At 33.4% G+C, this 17,522-nt stretch overlaps 1 protein-coding gene across 3 annotated transcripts; it reads right to left on the reverse strand.

Moving 5' to 3' along the window:
• Positions 1 to 1,436: 1,436 nt before the first annotated feature.
• LOC110635017 (sorting nexin 2B) lies at positions 1,437 to 11,206 on the reverse strand. Of its 3 annotated transcripts, none has more exons than XM_021784198.2 (5): positions 9,837 to 11,204; positions 9,503 to 9,712; positions 8,951 to 9,211; positions 6,072 to 6,158; positions 1,437 to 1,696 (listed from the first exon to the last, which is right to left on the reverse strand). In XM_021784198.2, the coding sequence occupies exons 1-5, from the start codon at positions 10,905 to 10,907 to the stop codon at positions 1,616 to 1,618; spliced, it is 1,710 nt and encodes a 569-aa protein (XP_021639890.2). In that variant the 5' UTR covers positions 10,908 to 11,204; the 3' UTR covers positions 1,437 to 1,615. The 3 variants fall into 3 exon arrangements, with proteins under 3 accessions (XP_021639890.2, XP_021639892.2, XP_021639891.2); XM_021784199.2 differs by lacking the exon at positions 1,437 to 1,696 and adding an exon at positions 5,564 to 5,851 and having other exon boundaries at positions 9,837 to 11,205; XM_021784200.2 differs by lacking the exon at positions 6,072 to 6,158 and having other exon boundaries at positions 9,837 to 11,206.
• Positions 11,207 to 17,522: the final 6,316 nt, after the last annotated feature.

The raw sequence follows: 17,522 nt of genomic DNA on the forward strand, positions 1-17,522 counted from the left end.
TTTTCTTTATTTTAATAATAAACTCACCTTTCTCAGCCCTTTCAAGAAAATAAATTCTAAAACAATAAAAAAAATGCACCAAATATTCATAAGATAGATATTCCTTGCCAGGCCTAGCCAAGGCCGATTTAGCATCTTAATTGGACTAAAATTAGCTCGGATGAAACCTGAGACCGATCCAAATCAATGATTTAGTGATCCAAATTGATTATAAGAGAGTATTTATTTCGTACAATTAATAATTGATAGACATCTAAATAGATGAATTAAAATATTTGATGAATTTAAAAAAATAAAGCTGATAGCCGACTAGTAGCTGATATGATACCAATCAACTGTAGTTTGTATCAACTTTATTTTTAAAGCTGTTTCTCATCAACTAAAAAACTAATATAATTTTTTATTTAAATCATATTATCCTTTTTTTATTTAATTTAAAAATTAATATTATTAATAATTTTATATTTTTCATTTATAATTTTAATTTTTAATTAACATATTTTAACTTAGTTAAAATATTTTTTATTAATAAAATAAAATGTAAAATATCTATTTATATCTAAAAACGTAAAATTAATTATAAATTTTTTTATCAACAATAATAATTATTTTATTTTTTTATTTTTATTTTTATTTTTAAAATTATTTAATTATTTAATTATTTTTAAAAAAATTAATTATTTTTTTAGTTTAATAATAAAATAAATAATATAATATAATATATTAATTTAATAATTATATATTTAATTTAATAATAAAATAATATAATATAATATAATAAATTTATAATTTTATATTTATTTCAATAATAAAATAAATTACATAATATATACCCTTATTAGTCATTTCACATACCAATAATAATAATTAAATATAATTTTATTAATCACTTAATAAAAATTAACTATTATCTAACAATAATTACCATTAACTACATTCAACAGTTTAAACTAAACTAGTCCTAGATAGGCAAGCAGGTTAGTTACCCCATCGCGAGGGCCTACACTAGGGTTTAGACCAAAAGCAGCAGTTCAAATCACCCATTTTAGCTCAGTTCAAACCAGATTTAAATAAATAAATAAATAACCAAAAAAAATTGACAGCTTTAAAAAATGCCACACGAACAAAACCATTATTAGATCCATAATGCCCCTGAACCGCCAATTCTAACACGAAATCGGCTGGAAGCGGTGGCCAGGACTCCTAACATACATGTGAGATAGAAATCATTTGCATCAAAGGCGCTGACTAAATATATTCCTCTAAAACAAAGGTTTGTTATCATTCGCCATAATTAACCTCTTTTTACTCCAAAAAGTGAAAATAAGTAGACAAATAACCTTTAAAATGGCCAAGAATATAAAATATTTCTCTCTACCACTGTGACCTCAAAGCCCTCCATACTTCAAATAGGTAGTAAAGCAAATTATAACACCAAATTAAAATTTCAGGATGTATTAAACAAATAACAACCTCACTAACAGATATCTGGAAAGTAAAATTTGATGAGCTACAAACTTCTCTTTTTCTTTATTGTTTCAATGTAAAACTATTTCCTATCAGTGTGCAAACAAATATACAGAAAAACAAAAAGCAGATCCGAATTTACACACATTCAAGTGCTCTCTCTTGTATATGCACTTGTCTCTTCCGCAACCTTTGCCCATACATTTGCAATCTTCTCAGCATATCCCACCTGCAAGTTGTAAACCAGCATCATAAGAAACAGTATACACAACTACAATCATTATTAGTTGTAGCCATCACTTGGGCTTCAATGAACAGAACAATGACTGGCTGTGCACAAAGTAATTGTGGAACTATAATTGCTAGCATAGGATGCAAGATGGCTTAAAAAGTTCTATAATTTAATGGCACAAGATTTTTATACCACCTGAAGCTACATGATACTACTTGATTATCCCCAAAAACTCAAAAAATGTATATACTAGGGAAGTACCAAACAACAATACGAGAAGTATTTCTTTCATAAAATCCATGAACTTTCCTTTGTATACATGCAATCCCAATCTCCTTCAGCTTTACACTGTCAGCTCCGTAGTAATCTTTAGAATTTAGAAAAGAACAAATAAGCAAACTAGGAATGTGATGTATTTAAATATTTAATCTAATCTAAGTTATCAATGCAAGGTTGTGTTATGTAGCCATGTTTTCAATTACAGATAAAAGTAGAAGTTGAGGAGAAAATAGAGAGAGAAAGAAAGAAAGAAAGAAAGAAAGAAATCTGCATTGTTTATAAATTCGAGAATGCCCTAATTACAAGCATCTCACCCTCCCATTGTATTATTACGAAATGTAACAAGATGATCACCCTGTTAACAGAATAACTGCCCCCCTTTTCCCTCAAACTCCTATTATTCGACCCTCTTCCATACAATCTCATCGCATCCCCTTATTAATCATAAAATTTCCCCACTTCTTCAATTCATTCTTATCCTCAAGAATGAATAAAGGAAACTGACCCTCAATATGCTTGCTGATTCTGTATCCATCTTCATCAACCATTTGAAAGAAAATTGGAAATAAAGTGCAGTACTGAGGCATCATTGCCATCATTGTTGGCATTTTCACATCATTTTCAATGCAGAAACCCTCCATGGACAACCAAAATTTCATTTTCTTCCTCTCTCTTCTCCAAATTTCAAAATCATTTTCTTTGAGTATCATGACTACATGATCTCAGCTCAGTTACACTATCCCCAAAATTCCAATACTCTTTTTTCCTATCTATCTTCCTCATAAAATGGCATGTCTCCTTCATAAATGTAATATCTAGCTGCATATCTCCCTGAAAAAATTTGGGTAAAACGACAAAAGAATCTTGCAGCCAAAAGTTTCAAACACGTCTTCTGGAAGAGCCTTCCCAGTTACATAATGCATTGCAATGTCCATCAAGATTTTCCCTGAACTGGAAAGGCAATTCAACAGCATCCCACCTCATTCCTCGAACTCCAGCAACAAGAACCTCATCCTGCTTGGTTAACATATGCTGAAGACCATGACAGAAATTTTGGTTTTTCCTCACAACACTGAAATGCTCAAGAGACAATGAATTTTTTTTTTTTTTTCAAAATTCTGCTCATCAAAATCTTTAATCCCTGAATCAATGTTAATTGTTTCTTGGACTTGAGAAAACATGCCACGATCATTCTTAAGAAATTCCTCTGTTCCTCCCTCTATCTTTTGCTGAATTTGGAATTTCTGCTCCAATTCTTGGGATAGATCGTCAAAATCCATGATTCTTGCTTCTGTCTCCATCACAGTACAAGAGTTTTGTGAATCCCTTTGTTGAGGAACTAAGAACTCTCTTGGAGTAGGAAGAATCCTCTGGTCATTTGCCCCATTACCTTGCTGTGATCCGAAGGAAATTTCCATTCAATATCCCTTTCAACCCTAATATCACATACTTAACTCTCCTATGGCATTTTCCATAGAATTCATGATCTCCTGAACCTCTTTTTCAACCCCTTCCACATCATGCCTTACTCCAATTTGCAGATTCTTGAAGTCAGCCTCAAGCATCTCCGCCTCCTTCCTTGTGTAGTGAGATTCCAGCTGAAAAGGTATCAGCTGTTCTTCCACTTACGCAAATCTAACTGCCTCCTGACTCTCAATCACCACAGCTGTTCTTGCCTTGATCGTAACCCAAGAGATCCCAACTGCAGGTATACTCACCCAAAAACAATAAAGCTTCTGAAATTTGCCCACTGGAAACCCTAAGAATAGCGTTTCTTTCTCAAGAAAACAATACGACAGGAAAAGTAATTTGAAAAAAAAAAAAAGAAAAAAAGGAATTAGAAAGGATGATTTCAAGTATAAATAGGAAGAATAATAGAAAGAAGGGCAGAAAGAGAATTATGGATTCCAAGAAGAAAAGAGGAAGAAGAACTATGGTTTTGCCAAGCAGGAAGAAGAAATAGAGCTTAAATACAGAGAAGAAAAGAAACAGAAGAAAAAGAAGGGAAAAGAAAGAAAATTAGAGGAAAAGAAGGAAGAGAGAGAATAATTAGAAGGAAGAAGAAAGACAGGAAAAACAGAAAGAAACCTGAATCCGGACATGGATGCAACTAAGAAGAATTATTTTACAGCTCCAGCCCCACTCGGAATCAAGCTCTGATACCAACTTGTTATGTAACAGTTTTTCAATCACAGAAAAATAGTAGAGATAGAGAGAAATTAGAGAGAGAAAATAGAAGAGAGAAAAGAAGAAATCTGCATTGTTATTGATTCTGGAATGCCCCAGTTACAAGTATCTCCCTCCCTTTATGCTATTACCAACTGTAACAAGAATGTATGTTTCAACTATGAGTCATGGAAAGAGAACTTGAAACAATGAAGGAAAAAGCGTCTTTAAGCTGAAAGCAGAGTTTGATGATTAGTTATCGAAATTGTTAAAGATATAAATCAAGAACAAAATGAGCAGCTTAAATTAGAAAAGCAACTTGAAGATGAACTTGAAGAACAAAAAAAAAAAAGTTTGAATCCAAAGCTTTAATTGTTAAGCCTTCTCATGTGGAAATCCAAGATGATAAGACTGAGTTGGAAACTTTGGTAGAGCCCATTCTGGAGAAAGAACATGAAGCTTATGGAATGAGCACAACATATTGGAGGAATCTATCAAAGGAACAAAGAAAATTACAAGGAAAACAACAAAAATTGAAGATTTTTCAAAATCTCTTGTTCTTATTAAATGGAAGAGCCTTTCAATTAAAGTTGTGATTGATTTTCTATGTTCATATGTTTCTATGAACGCAAAGAAAGCATAATGTTCTTTGTTTCAACCTCATTCCCACCATCCAAGAAGATAGAGTTGCTTGTTCTCTGAATCCAATATAGGAAGAGAATGATGCATATAAGGAGATGAGATTTATGAATTACTTTAATTTAATTATTCATTGTAAAATTAAGAAGTTTATATATTTAGGTTTAAAATTCTATTAGGTTTAGAATTTATTATTTAAGAATTCTCTTATTTTAAAATTTCCTAGCTATGATTGGTTTTATATACCTAGTTTGTTCTGATTTAGCATTCCTAATTAGTTACAATTAGGATTAGTTGATAAATTATGAATACCTTATACCTGTGTCTAGGTATTTTATTAAGAGAATTTACTATGATCATATTTTTATTAACAATTAATAAGATATGAGAAATTGTTTTCCCTTTTTATTTGAGAATTTGTTTCTCTAGAGAATGTATTTCTCTACCCTTTGAGAATGCATTTCTCACCCCCCTAATTCCCCATAAATCTACTAGTTCTACATTAATTTGGTATCAGAGCCTGCTCTACATCAAAATCAGTTTCAGGATTTTTCTAGTGAAAACTCTCAAGTACCCTAGCATTCCTAAATAGAAAATTTACAACAAAAAACTAAATTTTGTAATTAAGAATTCAAACAAAATAATCCCCAAATCTAGATTTCCTTGATTCAATCATTTATCCACACGCAACGCTTAAATGAAACTCCAAAAAAGAAAAGAAAAAAAAAACCACTGCCAACCACTTGACAGCTCCGACAATCCCATTTCAACACCATTGCAAAGCATAATCAGGTAATCAGCCATTAATCTTGTCATTACATATATCAAATTTACATAGCTCAATTCTGTGGGATGTGTTCATAGTCATAAATGGACATGAGAAAAAAAAAAAAAAAAGGGAAAAAACCCAACCCTTAAACCTCTATAGGCACTCACAACCACTAGACTTGGCCTAATATCTATCCAAACACATTCTACCTGCCGCATTTGCAAATTGATCAAATGATCCATCTATAGGTGTAAGAAAAAGATGGTCCACCTTTTCACAGAAGCATAGCTTTGAGGACACTGCAATATAATGCAACAGGAAATAATTGAGTTTTCTAGTAGGTTCTATCAGATTTAGCAAGTCCAATCCATTTGAACACATAAGATCAAAATTTATCCAAAACATAAGTTTAAACTTTAAAGGAAAGCTAATCACAAGTCACTCTCAAAAAGACAGTTCTGTGTTCTCCAGAAAAATTATATTATCCTCTAAAGAAGAATTCCACAACATAATTGGTACCTGATTAAGAACAAAACCCTTCAACATGTTCAAGAAGTCAGCACGCCTTTCTCTGCCGAGCCTTTCAAGTTCACTTCTGTTATTCTCCTGAAATCCGATTCTCATTAAACCTTTTGCAACATTGACATTTTTTTAAAACTCACACTACTGGAATTATAACCAAACATTAAATTGCATATCTAAGAACCAAATGAGACTAGCTGGACAGTGTAATAAAGTCTGCTTGAACAGGCAGGTTCAGTAAATATCCACTCATGTGTCAAAACTACAATTCATCAAATATTTGAAACTATGCAAGACAAATATTACATACATACATACATATAAAGCCCTTCTACAAAGAACAGCCCTCATCACTCCTAGGTAGGACTATGTCTCACATCTGCACAGTACATCTCTGCATCGGAAGTGACAGATGACAAAGTGTTTCACATAGGGCTTTTGTACACAACATTGGGAACCACAACCACATACACGTAAATAACCTGGCTACCAACTTTTGATTGTCAAATGTTATATTACCACCAGAATCTACACCAAGGAATAAACATTGATATCCATGAACTCAAGATGACAGCATTTAGGAAGCTAAGGACTCAGTCTCAATCCCTCAAAACATAACAGCAATATGAAGTCCTCATCCATCTACTAGCAAAACAAATTTTTACAATACTCCATTAGGAAAACACCAATTTCGTCCATATGCATATTCATTGAAAAGCAAGAACATCACGTTCACGTTCATGAAGATTAATATCAGCAGCTTCCTTTTCAAACAAGTTTATTTTGGCCATGCTACTAGCTTCCTATTTCAAATGCTTAAACCGAACCAAAAGTTGACAGACCTCTTACGAATTTATAACAAAGTACAGCCCTGCCCCTCTAGAAAGTGGAGAGGCTTATTCATCATTTATCAACAAAGAAGATGACTTTCACCAAAACGTTCTCGAATTCATTTGATTTACTTCCTAAATTTATAAGCATAACAGGTTCTAGACTTTTTGGTATTTATTAGGAAAAAAAAAGGAGGAAATGGGCTCTAGTTGACCAGTAAACAGGGTAACTGTCCTCTTTCAAGTGCTAGAATTGCTTCTAGAGCTCTATGCTGATATACTCAACTTAATGAACTGGAAAAGAAGCATTTACTGTTCATGGCAGTGCTTACCCTGGAAAGCACTATCTTACTATCTTATTTGCATTAACAAACTAAATGGAGTGGGAGAGAGGACGATATCACATTATAACATCTAATAAATTAAATAAAGCAAATTCCCCAAGAATGTCTTTTGAAAGGAACCCATAAAAGACCAGAATAACTATTTCATCTCCTATCCATATCTCTTCACTAAAGCAAATATGATATCCATCCCCAACTTTATAGTGATCCATGGGAAAAATCAGCAAGATGCCTGTCATATGAACTTCCAGCAACTTTCAAAAGTAAAATTTGTTCTCATCCTAGCATCCCACTAATTTTATTGCAGGCTATATTCACTCTGAATTCCCTTATGTCACAGAGAATAAGGTTTTAAAGGAAAATGCCATAAATACTTTCCAATTATTGAAATGATTTTATACACTGAATTAACTGATCCCCTTGAGACATAGGCTTACATGCCACCTCCCAGCTAACAAGATGATCACTCTGACTATCTCTCACATCACTCCAAAGAAAATCCCTCAGCAACTATTCATTTTTCAATGTAACATACACAGGAATCTTAAAAAAGGACAAATCACTCAAAGGAATGCTAGGTAAAAAAGTTTGCATAAGAGTTACTGTTGTGGATGAATTTGTGGACAAGTTGACTTGTTTGAAATTTAAAATTGCAGTAAATCCATTTCAGTTGGAGGTTGTTTCGAAAATCATGGCACCAGACCAGAATCTTCATCTGCAACTTTGATTTTAGATTTTTATTTCAAGTTTCAAAAATAATTAGTTATGATGCAATCTTTTTTAGAAGTCTTGTTCTTTTATTCTGCTGTAGCCTTTCTATATAAGGCATCAATTAAGAGTAATAAAATAAGTAACATTTTATCCAAAAAGTATCTATGAGATTGGAGGGTTCTCTCCAACAAGCAACTACTCAATTTTCACTGCAACACACACAGGAATCTTAGAAAAGGGAAAATGATTCCGAAGAATGCTAGGCAAACAAGCTTGTATAAGGGTTAAATCCACCAAAAGGGAACAAATCATTTTTCCATTATCTAATCTATTTAGAGATTTTGAGCCGCCATGGTCCAAAAAGCCAAATAGCTAAGATTACTCCAAGTGCCAATGAACCCCTTAGCAACTATTGCCCAATCTTGGACCACATAACCCGCTAAATATGCCAAACCAGACAACACCAACAACAGCAAATTAATATCTACCAAACCACTCTGAGACATTAATTATCAAGCCTGAGACTCAAAAATCTATTGCAAAACCAAAGCACTTATAAAACTATTTCTCATCTCAAATGGATATAGGATTACCAATGAACTTTGGCTCAGTGATACTAAAGTTATCTTCAAGGCTGTGAAGTTAGAAGTTCAAATCCCAATCAAAACCCAATCAACTAAAAGGAAAGGATATGGATTATCCACAAAATGCAGGATTTCCCAAACCTTGTTTTGCTCTCAGCGCACACTACGCCCAAAAACAAATGAATTTTATCAGTTAAGACCATGTACTCACATATAGTAATTGCCACTAAGGGAAACTTAATATTCATCTGGTACAAGCCAATAAAGAAAAACAAGGAACAAACAGTTCTTATTAATCTAGCCCTAAGCTGATCCTTTGCAATTGCAAACAAGCTAAAGTTGTTGTTATTGGAAGACTATAATCAAGATTCAATTTTGATATGAAAAAAAAATGTAAAACAAAATACCTTGATCCGTTCATACTCTCCAGTTGCAACATGTTTCGCATCCTCAGTGACTCTTATGGTTTCCTTCAACTCCTCTATTTTGCGAATCCTTGATCTGTCACCACCAAATATCTTTGAAGATGCAGCTTCAAGTTTTTCAGCCCTCAAATGTAATGAAGACAATTCCGATATAAGAGTTTGTACAGTCAACAAAGCACTAGAACGGTCTGAGAATGCACCATGGACAGATAACATCAGCCCAAGATACTCATGGAGCGTATCCTGCCAAATTCAAACAAGCAATGTTTTCTTTGAGAACATTAAAATATTCAATTCTCATACCAAAAGATTTACATTTGGTAATTCATAAATTTAAATATTGGGAAAGATACTTAGACTAATTTAAGCATAAGAAAATACCCAATGCTCGTGAAATAAAAATGTCTTTTATCTATTTCATGCAGAATGCACTAAGTGTTAAAAAAAATTAATGCACAAAAATACTCATGCACATAATTGAACTCATTAGAAAATACCGAAATGCAATCCATAGCAAAAATTTCTGCAGTTTACCAAATGCTTTACAGTCTGTGCATTTAACTCCCGGTAGAATCGGCTTGCTTTAACTGCAGCTGTCGCCACATTTTTCATGTCAGCAGCCCTCGCTCTCTGTGAGTTAAAGATAGCCTCCTCGTTCTCAAATTTAGTCAATTTTATAAACGCTAATCCCAATTCTCCCATTGTTTCCCCCATATCTTGTTGGCCTTTAACCAGCGATTCAGCCTAATACCAAATTCCACCACACAAAAATCATTCTAAAGTCTAAAATGCACAATCAAACAATTAAGATACATGCAACCTACATTTTTTAAATCAATGAACCAAATATGTAAAATTACAAATGTACCTGCTGAGAAGCATTGCTGAGTTGTTGCTCAAGATCATGCATCCTCTCTTTCTTCTTCAAAAACTCTTTATCTTCCTCAACAACTGGTGGCTTTGATCCTCCCCAATCATTAGCCATTGACTGCTTCAACTCCTTAAATATCCTCAACAAATCCCTAGCTCCTTTTGCCGGCTGCACCACTTCGTGTGGCGCCACTGCCACACTCTCTCCAAACAACTGCTTCGGCAACTTCACTGCACCATCGAGCATCCTTGAAGCTACATCAGTACTCGTTGGCAAAGGCAGCTTCCCTTGAACCTGCAAAAATACCTTCAATTCATCGCTTTTTCTTATCACTGGATGCCCGGCGAGTCTCCTTAAGTATTTCTCTAATGCCACTCTCCTTTGCTCCACAAACTCCTGCTTCTGCATTACTTGGCTCTCCACCACATTCTTGTCCGGCCTCGGCGGAATAAAGAACCCTCGATATGACTCTGCCAATCGATCTGATAAAGTAACCACGTCTTTAAATCGTCTCCTTACGCTAAATTCAGATCCGTTATGTCCCGGTATGTTCGTTCTCGTCGTGATTAGATACGTAACATAAGTGTTACCTCCTGGAACGAGAGAATTAGAAGTTTCTTGCTCCTTCTGTGGATTCGAGACAGTTATTTTGACATAATCGGAGCTGGAGGACGTTGACTTCGAGAGAAAACCCGAAGAATCGGAGGACCGGCCGGGGCTATCAACGCCGTTGATTTCATTGACGGCGTTTTCATCGAACGGACTGAAAATGACATCGGAATAGGACGGCGGTTCGATGTAAGACGAGTTATCGGTTGCGACGTTAGGGTTTCGGAAATCACGAAAGGGCGGAGGAGTGAGCAGGGGATCAGAGTCAGCGGGCGCCGCCATCGGCGACGACAGAGGGTGGTGAGTGTCGGCGAGTGATGACATGGCACTACGGTAATCGGAAAAAGATTTAGTGCCGTTGTTATTATTGGAAGGTTCGTCGAGGACGAGGTTCTCCATTTCTTCTCTGGATGCGTACATATGGGCTTCTTCAGAGTCCAGGTTTTCCGATCCCATCATGTTTATTACGATTGATAAAAAAATTTAAAAAAACATAAATAAATCAAATTATAGTACAGCTGCTAAACTATGATCAAGGGTTGAAGCTGGACATTAGGTTTTCAAGGAAGAGAGTGAACTAGGGACGGGTTAAGGTCAGGGCTGGGACTAACGTACGCCGGGGGGCTAGGAGGAAGAAGACGATCGAGCATGAGGTGCACGTGTACGTCACTCCGGGGTTTTCTTGGGGTTACGAAGCTTTTTGGTGGGTGGGACGTGTGGGGCTTGGATTTTTTTTTTTTTATTTTGGTTGGATAGAAGCTGGAGATACTCCTTTACCAGCTTAGAGGGCCTTCTACGCTGAGTATTGGAGGTGTGGGGTAGGGTTTGCATGATTCCTGTCTCCAAACCAAATCAAAAAATCAAACTGAATTTAATGAGAATAAAAAAAATTCGTTATTATATAAATCAAATCAAATGAAACTTAATGGAACCATATTAAATTTATTTCATTGCTTTATTTTAATTATAATTATTTATAAAAAAAATAAATATAAAATTAAATCAAATTCAAATTAAGTTGAAGAATTAATTTTAAATATATATATTTTATATTTTTTTGATATATATTATATAATTTTAATAAATATATTTATTATTAATTATAATTATATATATGTATTTGCACTAAAATAATTAATTTTATTTATTAATTATTTTTAGATTTAAAAATTAATTAAATTAATTTTTTATAAAATTAATTTAATTAATTAATGACTTAAGGTACTTATTAAATAAATATCCATGAGTTATCAGAGTATTAAAGTAGTCTCCAGACTACTCCAAAAGTATTCCAAACAACTTAATTCAATAACACAAATTAAGATTTAACAGTTTTTTATCTTTACTATATCTGCTTTTAATTTTCTAATTTCCAAACCCTTGCATTTATTTTTTTAAAGCTTTTATATTGACTGTTCAAGTAATTAAATCAGTCCTTTTTCATTTAATTACTTGTGAGACTGACAAAACTACTTACAATAAAGTCAGTTCTCATGATCGTTTGATTTTAGAAGTCAGAGTGCAAATAAGGTGATATACTATGTTTCTAATACACCCGCAAAATCATAAGTTGTGAAACAGCTGAGTTTTTTTTTAAGGAAACAATTTTTGGCATATGTCCAATGGGACAAAAGATCTTAGCTCTACACTATTTCCATTATTCTTCATCAAAAATTACAAATAATTTTTGGCACACTTAGTGGGATCCAAGTCTCATTTCATCATTCAACATTACTAATTTTCTTTTTTGCAAGCAACACCATGCCTTCAAAAATCAAAAGTGTGCATGGCAAAAAAACCACCAGATCTCAGGACACGAAGGGAATTCCTACTGTAGAAGGTCTGAATATTCAAATTCCTCTCATTGCTCAATGTCTTGAAAGGAGATCAAGCCCTCTAAGAGAAGAAATTAAAAATCAAGTTACTGCAGAAACAATACAAACCTTGTCTACTGATCCAATTCAAGGGTGAGATAATGCAGTTTGTAAATGAACTCTTAGATCATTGGAAAACCTCGCATCGACCAACACTAGTGTCTTGATAAAAAGACATGAAAAAGTGGTTGGGAAGCCTTAACCAGTCTGTCACACCCTACCCCTCTATAAAGCATAACATGATCTCGTAGTATACCTAATGAATTACCAACTTCGTCTACTGATAACCCATTAAATACACTACAAGGGATTTTAAAACTTTTCTTACTTCTTTTTACAGTGGTGAGCACTATTTACAGGTGTTAAAAATTTTTTTTGAACTTAAGTGAAAGAGCTAACACATTTGAATTATTAATAATTTCTGTAAATATTTTGGCAGAGTGCCATTTATATTTTGGATAAAATAGTTCTTCAGAAAACCTGTAAAAAGCACTTCAATATTTTTCTCAATCTCAATCTCCAACATAATTCAACACAATATGTTTTTCAACTCAAATCCACAATAACTTTTCAAAGACTGAGATAAAAGAAATATAGTATAAATTTTACAAGTCAAAATAACTCATAATTTACTTTACAACTTCAATGTACAATTTTAATTTATAACTGCTCAAAACCAAGAACAATATATACATACAGTGAACATGCATTACAGTACAAAATGCAAAATGTGGTATACTCAATATACCCGATGGTCTCTCGTTGAATGTACTAGCAGCCTAGTCTGCTCACATTACTGTCGACAAAGAATGAAAAGCTATCGCTGAGACAATGTCTCAGTGGTGCACAACATTAACCAAATACAACTTTAAATCACAATTCATAAATCATATAAATGATGGATACGTAAACCATAGTTAAATTCAAAACAATGAATGTCATAAGGAATTTAACACAATATCACATTAAATCTCAGTAATCAAAACATAGTTAAATTCAAAAGACAGTGAATGTTAATAAGAATTTAAACTCCATTTCACAAATTATCAAAGCTCATAATAACACAATTTAGTCAAATAATTTACGAACACAGTGTTGCCAATTCTTACACAACTTAAGCCATAACACAAAATTTCTGATCAATGCCGCATTGTACACCACGACAAAGCAATCACAACCCCACTAAACGAAATCAATGAGGAAGGGAGCTAGCTATATAATGAGTACTCATCCGATCACCTCAACTGGTAAACCAGAGAGGGACAAAAATAAACGATCACGACTCCATAAATGAAGAAGGAAAATAAATGATCACAACCCCATAAATGGAGAAGGAATGATATGATACTGTCATGCTAAGTGTGAACACAAAATCAATTCCAAACATTTTATTCAAATGATTCGTGAGAATCCAATAAATTTCCAAAGTTATAATTTCATTCACAAAATGGCAACACAATTCACAATTAACTTCAATTTTCACAAATCACACTAAATTAATTTTTTCATAGTTTCAAACCGTTTACAATACTTTTCAAGCAATAAGTATCCATTCAAACACATTTCCATAATTGAAAACAATAATATACAAATAGTCATAATTTATTTCAATTGAAAAATATAAAAGAAATAATTGTTGTGCACAAACCTCTGATAACTGTCTCCTGGTCTTGACTCAGTGTTCCCTTCCCTTTCCCTGAGTCTTTGCTAACTAAGAAACACAATTTGAAGTGTTTCAATACTCATTTAAACTGTCTCTAACGATAATGCTTGATAATTAATTCACTGAATTTTAATATTTGCTTAGTCAACCTAATATGTCGACCCTCGATGCATTCTAGGTAAATTAGGTTTTAATGTTATTAATATGTCACATTCGATAGTATTTTAGAGTTGGTACATGTTACCAAGTTCATTTCCGTGTATACTGCATTTTCTTGCAATTTGCTGGATTCCGGGACACTAGTTTGACCTAGCCGGACGACCTAGTTTCCTCAGTTTTCGGGTTTTGGTCAAAACTACAAACTTGTAGATCTATGTCTTATGGAATGCGGGGCAAAATTTCAGGTCATTCTGAGTTATGTAGACCAAGTTATGGTCATTTTACTATTGCTGGTTAAAATGCATCAAAATTGGTCACTTTAGGTCATTTTAGGTTCGACCAGTTTTTGGACCCAAACTTGTGCAAGCTGTTTGATTTGCTTATGGTCATTTCTGGATTTTGGTGTCTTCATAAGACTTGTAGATATGGGTATAAACTATTCATGGGCAAAATTTCAGGTCAATTGAACCTGTTTTGAGTGAGTTATGGCCTAAACACTAACTGCTGCCCAAATGGTCAATTTTCAGGCCTCAATTGCACTTAATCCGGATTTGGTCATTTTTCAAGCTATCTTGCAAGAAGAATTTTGGCAAGCTTCCTTCATGAAATTTGGCACATTTTGTGCCTAGTTTCACCTCCAATTGGTCTCATACCAATTAGAGCCACACACTTAAAGTTATAGGCCTAAAAGACAAACTGCCTTATTGCATTTCTTTCATACACATCAAGTATCACTTTTAACACTTACCAAACTTAACATTCAAGCCAATTCTGGTTGTACCATGACCTAAACATAATTCACAACACATTATAGGTCATTTTGGCAGTTTACAATTACATTCAATGTGCACCATAAAGTGCAGAATTTATCAACTCATTTACAATAATTTAAGCATCTAACCATAATACTTTTACATGCCCAACTTCACACCATCATACATACACTCAAACTGCCATAACCACTATTACAATTCCAAATTATTATTCCATAAACCAAGCATGAATTCCAGCATTCTTCAAAAATTAACAAACTACCGCAATGATACCTTTACATTCCATAAATTTCCAAGCTTCAAATTTCAATTTACATTTACATATACTAAGTATACATCACCCAAACAATTTCCTACACACATATACATTTAATCAATCCTTTAATCTACCATTTAGAAGCAAGAATAAGCTATCCTTAAAGTGTTTCCATGGCTGCCAAAAGTACACATCCCCTTTAAACATCAAACCTCAAAAATTTCTCCATAAACCAAGTACCCATAACATCCTTACAAACTTTAATAAAACAATAATCAAAAACTTAAACTTACCACTTTGGAAATTCTTCAAAAATCCACAAAAACTTTCATTTCTTGCTGCCTATCTACTGCCCATGGTGTGAGGATCATTTTTCATGAAGACTCTTGCAAGAAATCAAGGCTTGATCATGGAGAACTTGAGCTCCATGCATGGTGGGGCCATGGGAGAGGTTTGAGAGCTTTCATTCTTCCAAATGAATTTTTCAAATGGAGAAGATGAATTGCAGAATGTTAGTGGACATTTCTGCCCACTTAGGGTATTATATGGTATATAATAATTTACTTAGTGCTCCACTAACATAGGTTAATAATAAATAATGTTAAACTTTTCATATTCCCATATTAAGTCACTAATTTTTGCTAATTGAATTAGGTACCACTAATTTAATTTTTCATGACATTTTACAAATATAATATCATGTATTTTTAATGGAAATTTAGGTCAAAAGACAACTCGGGATGCCAAATGTCACACCTTACCCCTCCGTAAGGCATAACATGATCCCGTAGAATACTTAATGAACTACCGAACTTCGCTTACCGATAACCCATTAAGTACCCTACAAGGGATTTTAAAACGATTTTCTTTCATTTTGGAAGTGGTGAGCATTTTAGTGAGAATTAAAAATCATTTATTCAAGTTTAAATACTAATAAAAAAATTTTTGTCCATTTTAATTTTGCCGCAAATTTTATAAAAATTTTGACAGAGTTCCCTCTGTATTTTGAGAAACTAGTTCTTCAAAGACCTATAAAAAGCACTTCCAAAAATATTTCACAACTCCCAACCTTCAATAATTCACAATTCAACTCAAATCAATTCATTCCAAAACAGTTCCACAATCCAAATCAAACTTGTCAACTCAGAATATTTAATAATTCCATTCACAAAACATAAAGCAGGAAATTCATATGTACAAATATTAAATTACCGTAGAAAATCCAAAATAATATTATTATAATTTATTTACAACTGCTCGACTTTATATTGATACATACAACATTTCCATATTTACATCAAAATTTATCTACAAGGGCATAAAATAATACCCGTACAAAAGATCAACGTAATCCTCGATTTAATCGCAACTCACTCTGCTGCTTTTTCCTTGCTCTTATCTGCAACAGCAAAATAAGCCATCGTTGAGTATAAAAATACTCAGTGGTGCACAATAAAAATTTAAAATGCAATAAATAAATCATTCATTGCCAAACACAATTCAAATGTTTCTCAATCACATTTCAATAATGATCAAAGTTCATAATAACACCATTTTGTCAAATAATCTATTAAATACAGTTTAGTCAAACAATTTCATAAACGCAGTGTTGCCAAAGTCATACACAACTTAAGCTATGACACAAAATTTCCGATCAATGCCGCGTTGTACACCACGACAAAGCAATCTCAACCCCATTAATCAAAGTCAATGAGAGAGGTGGCTAGCTAGCTAATGAGTACTCATCCGATCTACAACCTCAACTGGCAAGCCAGAGAGGGAGGAAAATAAACGATCTCAACCCCATAAATGGAGGAGGAAATGTGGTACTGTCATGCTAAGTGTGAATCCAAAATCAATTTAAAATAATTATTTTCAATAATTTATAAGAGATCCCAACAATTTTCAAAGTCATTTTTGTAGTCACAAAGTGGCAACACAATTCATAAATAACACAGCGATTTCATAAAGTATAGTAATTCAAATTTTCAATTGGAAAACAATTACATAAATTTATTGTGCACAAACCTGACTGGAGTCGCCTCTAGGCCTTGACTCGATCTTCGAGCTTCCAAGTCTTTTTCAGCTGAAACACATAATTTCATAGTGTCTCAGTACCATAACTTAGCATAAATCTAAAAATAAATTTCACTTTATTTTAACTAACTCTATTGTGATAAATTCGACGTTCTCGAAGTTTTTGTGTTTCGGGTTACTATTCACTACACTATTCAAGTCAAATTGTTGACTTTTTAAGGCTTAATAGGTATGCAAACTCCAACTTCACCCACATACCACATTTTGGTCATTAAACTTGTTGGTTTTGGTCATTTTCTCAAAGCTTAGGTC

The sequence above is a fragment of the Hevea brasiliensis genome, chromosome 16 (assembly GCF_030052815.1).
Source record: "Hevea brasiliensis isolate MT/VB/25A 57/8 chromosome 16, ASM3005281v1, whole genome shotgun sequence".
NCBI lineage: Eukaryota > Viridiplantae > Streptophyta > Magnoliopsida > Malpighiales > Euphorbiaceae > Hevea > Hevea brasiliensis.

What these genes read in the sequence shown, in the direction of transcription:
- LOC110635017 (XM_021784198.2), bottom strand. Translation starts at nt 10,907, where the DNA reads ATGATGGGATCGGAAAACCTGGACTCTGAAGAAGCCCATATGTACGCA. An exon ending in CACAGACTGTAAAGCATTTG is followed by an intron (nt 9,212 to 9,502) that starts GTAAACTGCAGA and finishes TGAATTTGGCAG; the next exon opens with GATACGCTCCATGAGTATCT. An exon ending in AGGGTTTTGTTCTTAATCAG is followed by an intron (nt 1,697 to 6,071) that starts GTACCAATTATG and finishes TACAACTTGCAG; the next exon opens with GTGGGATATGCTGAGAAGAT.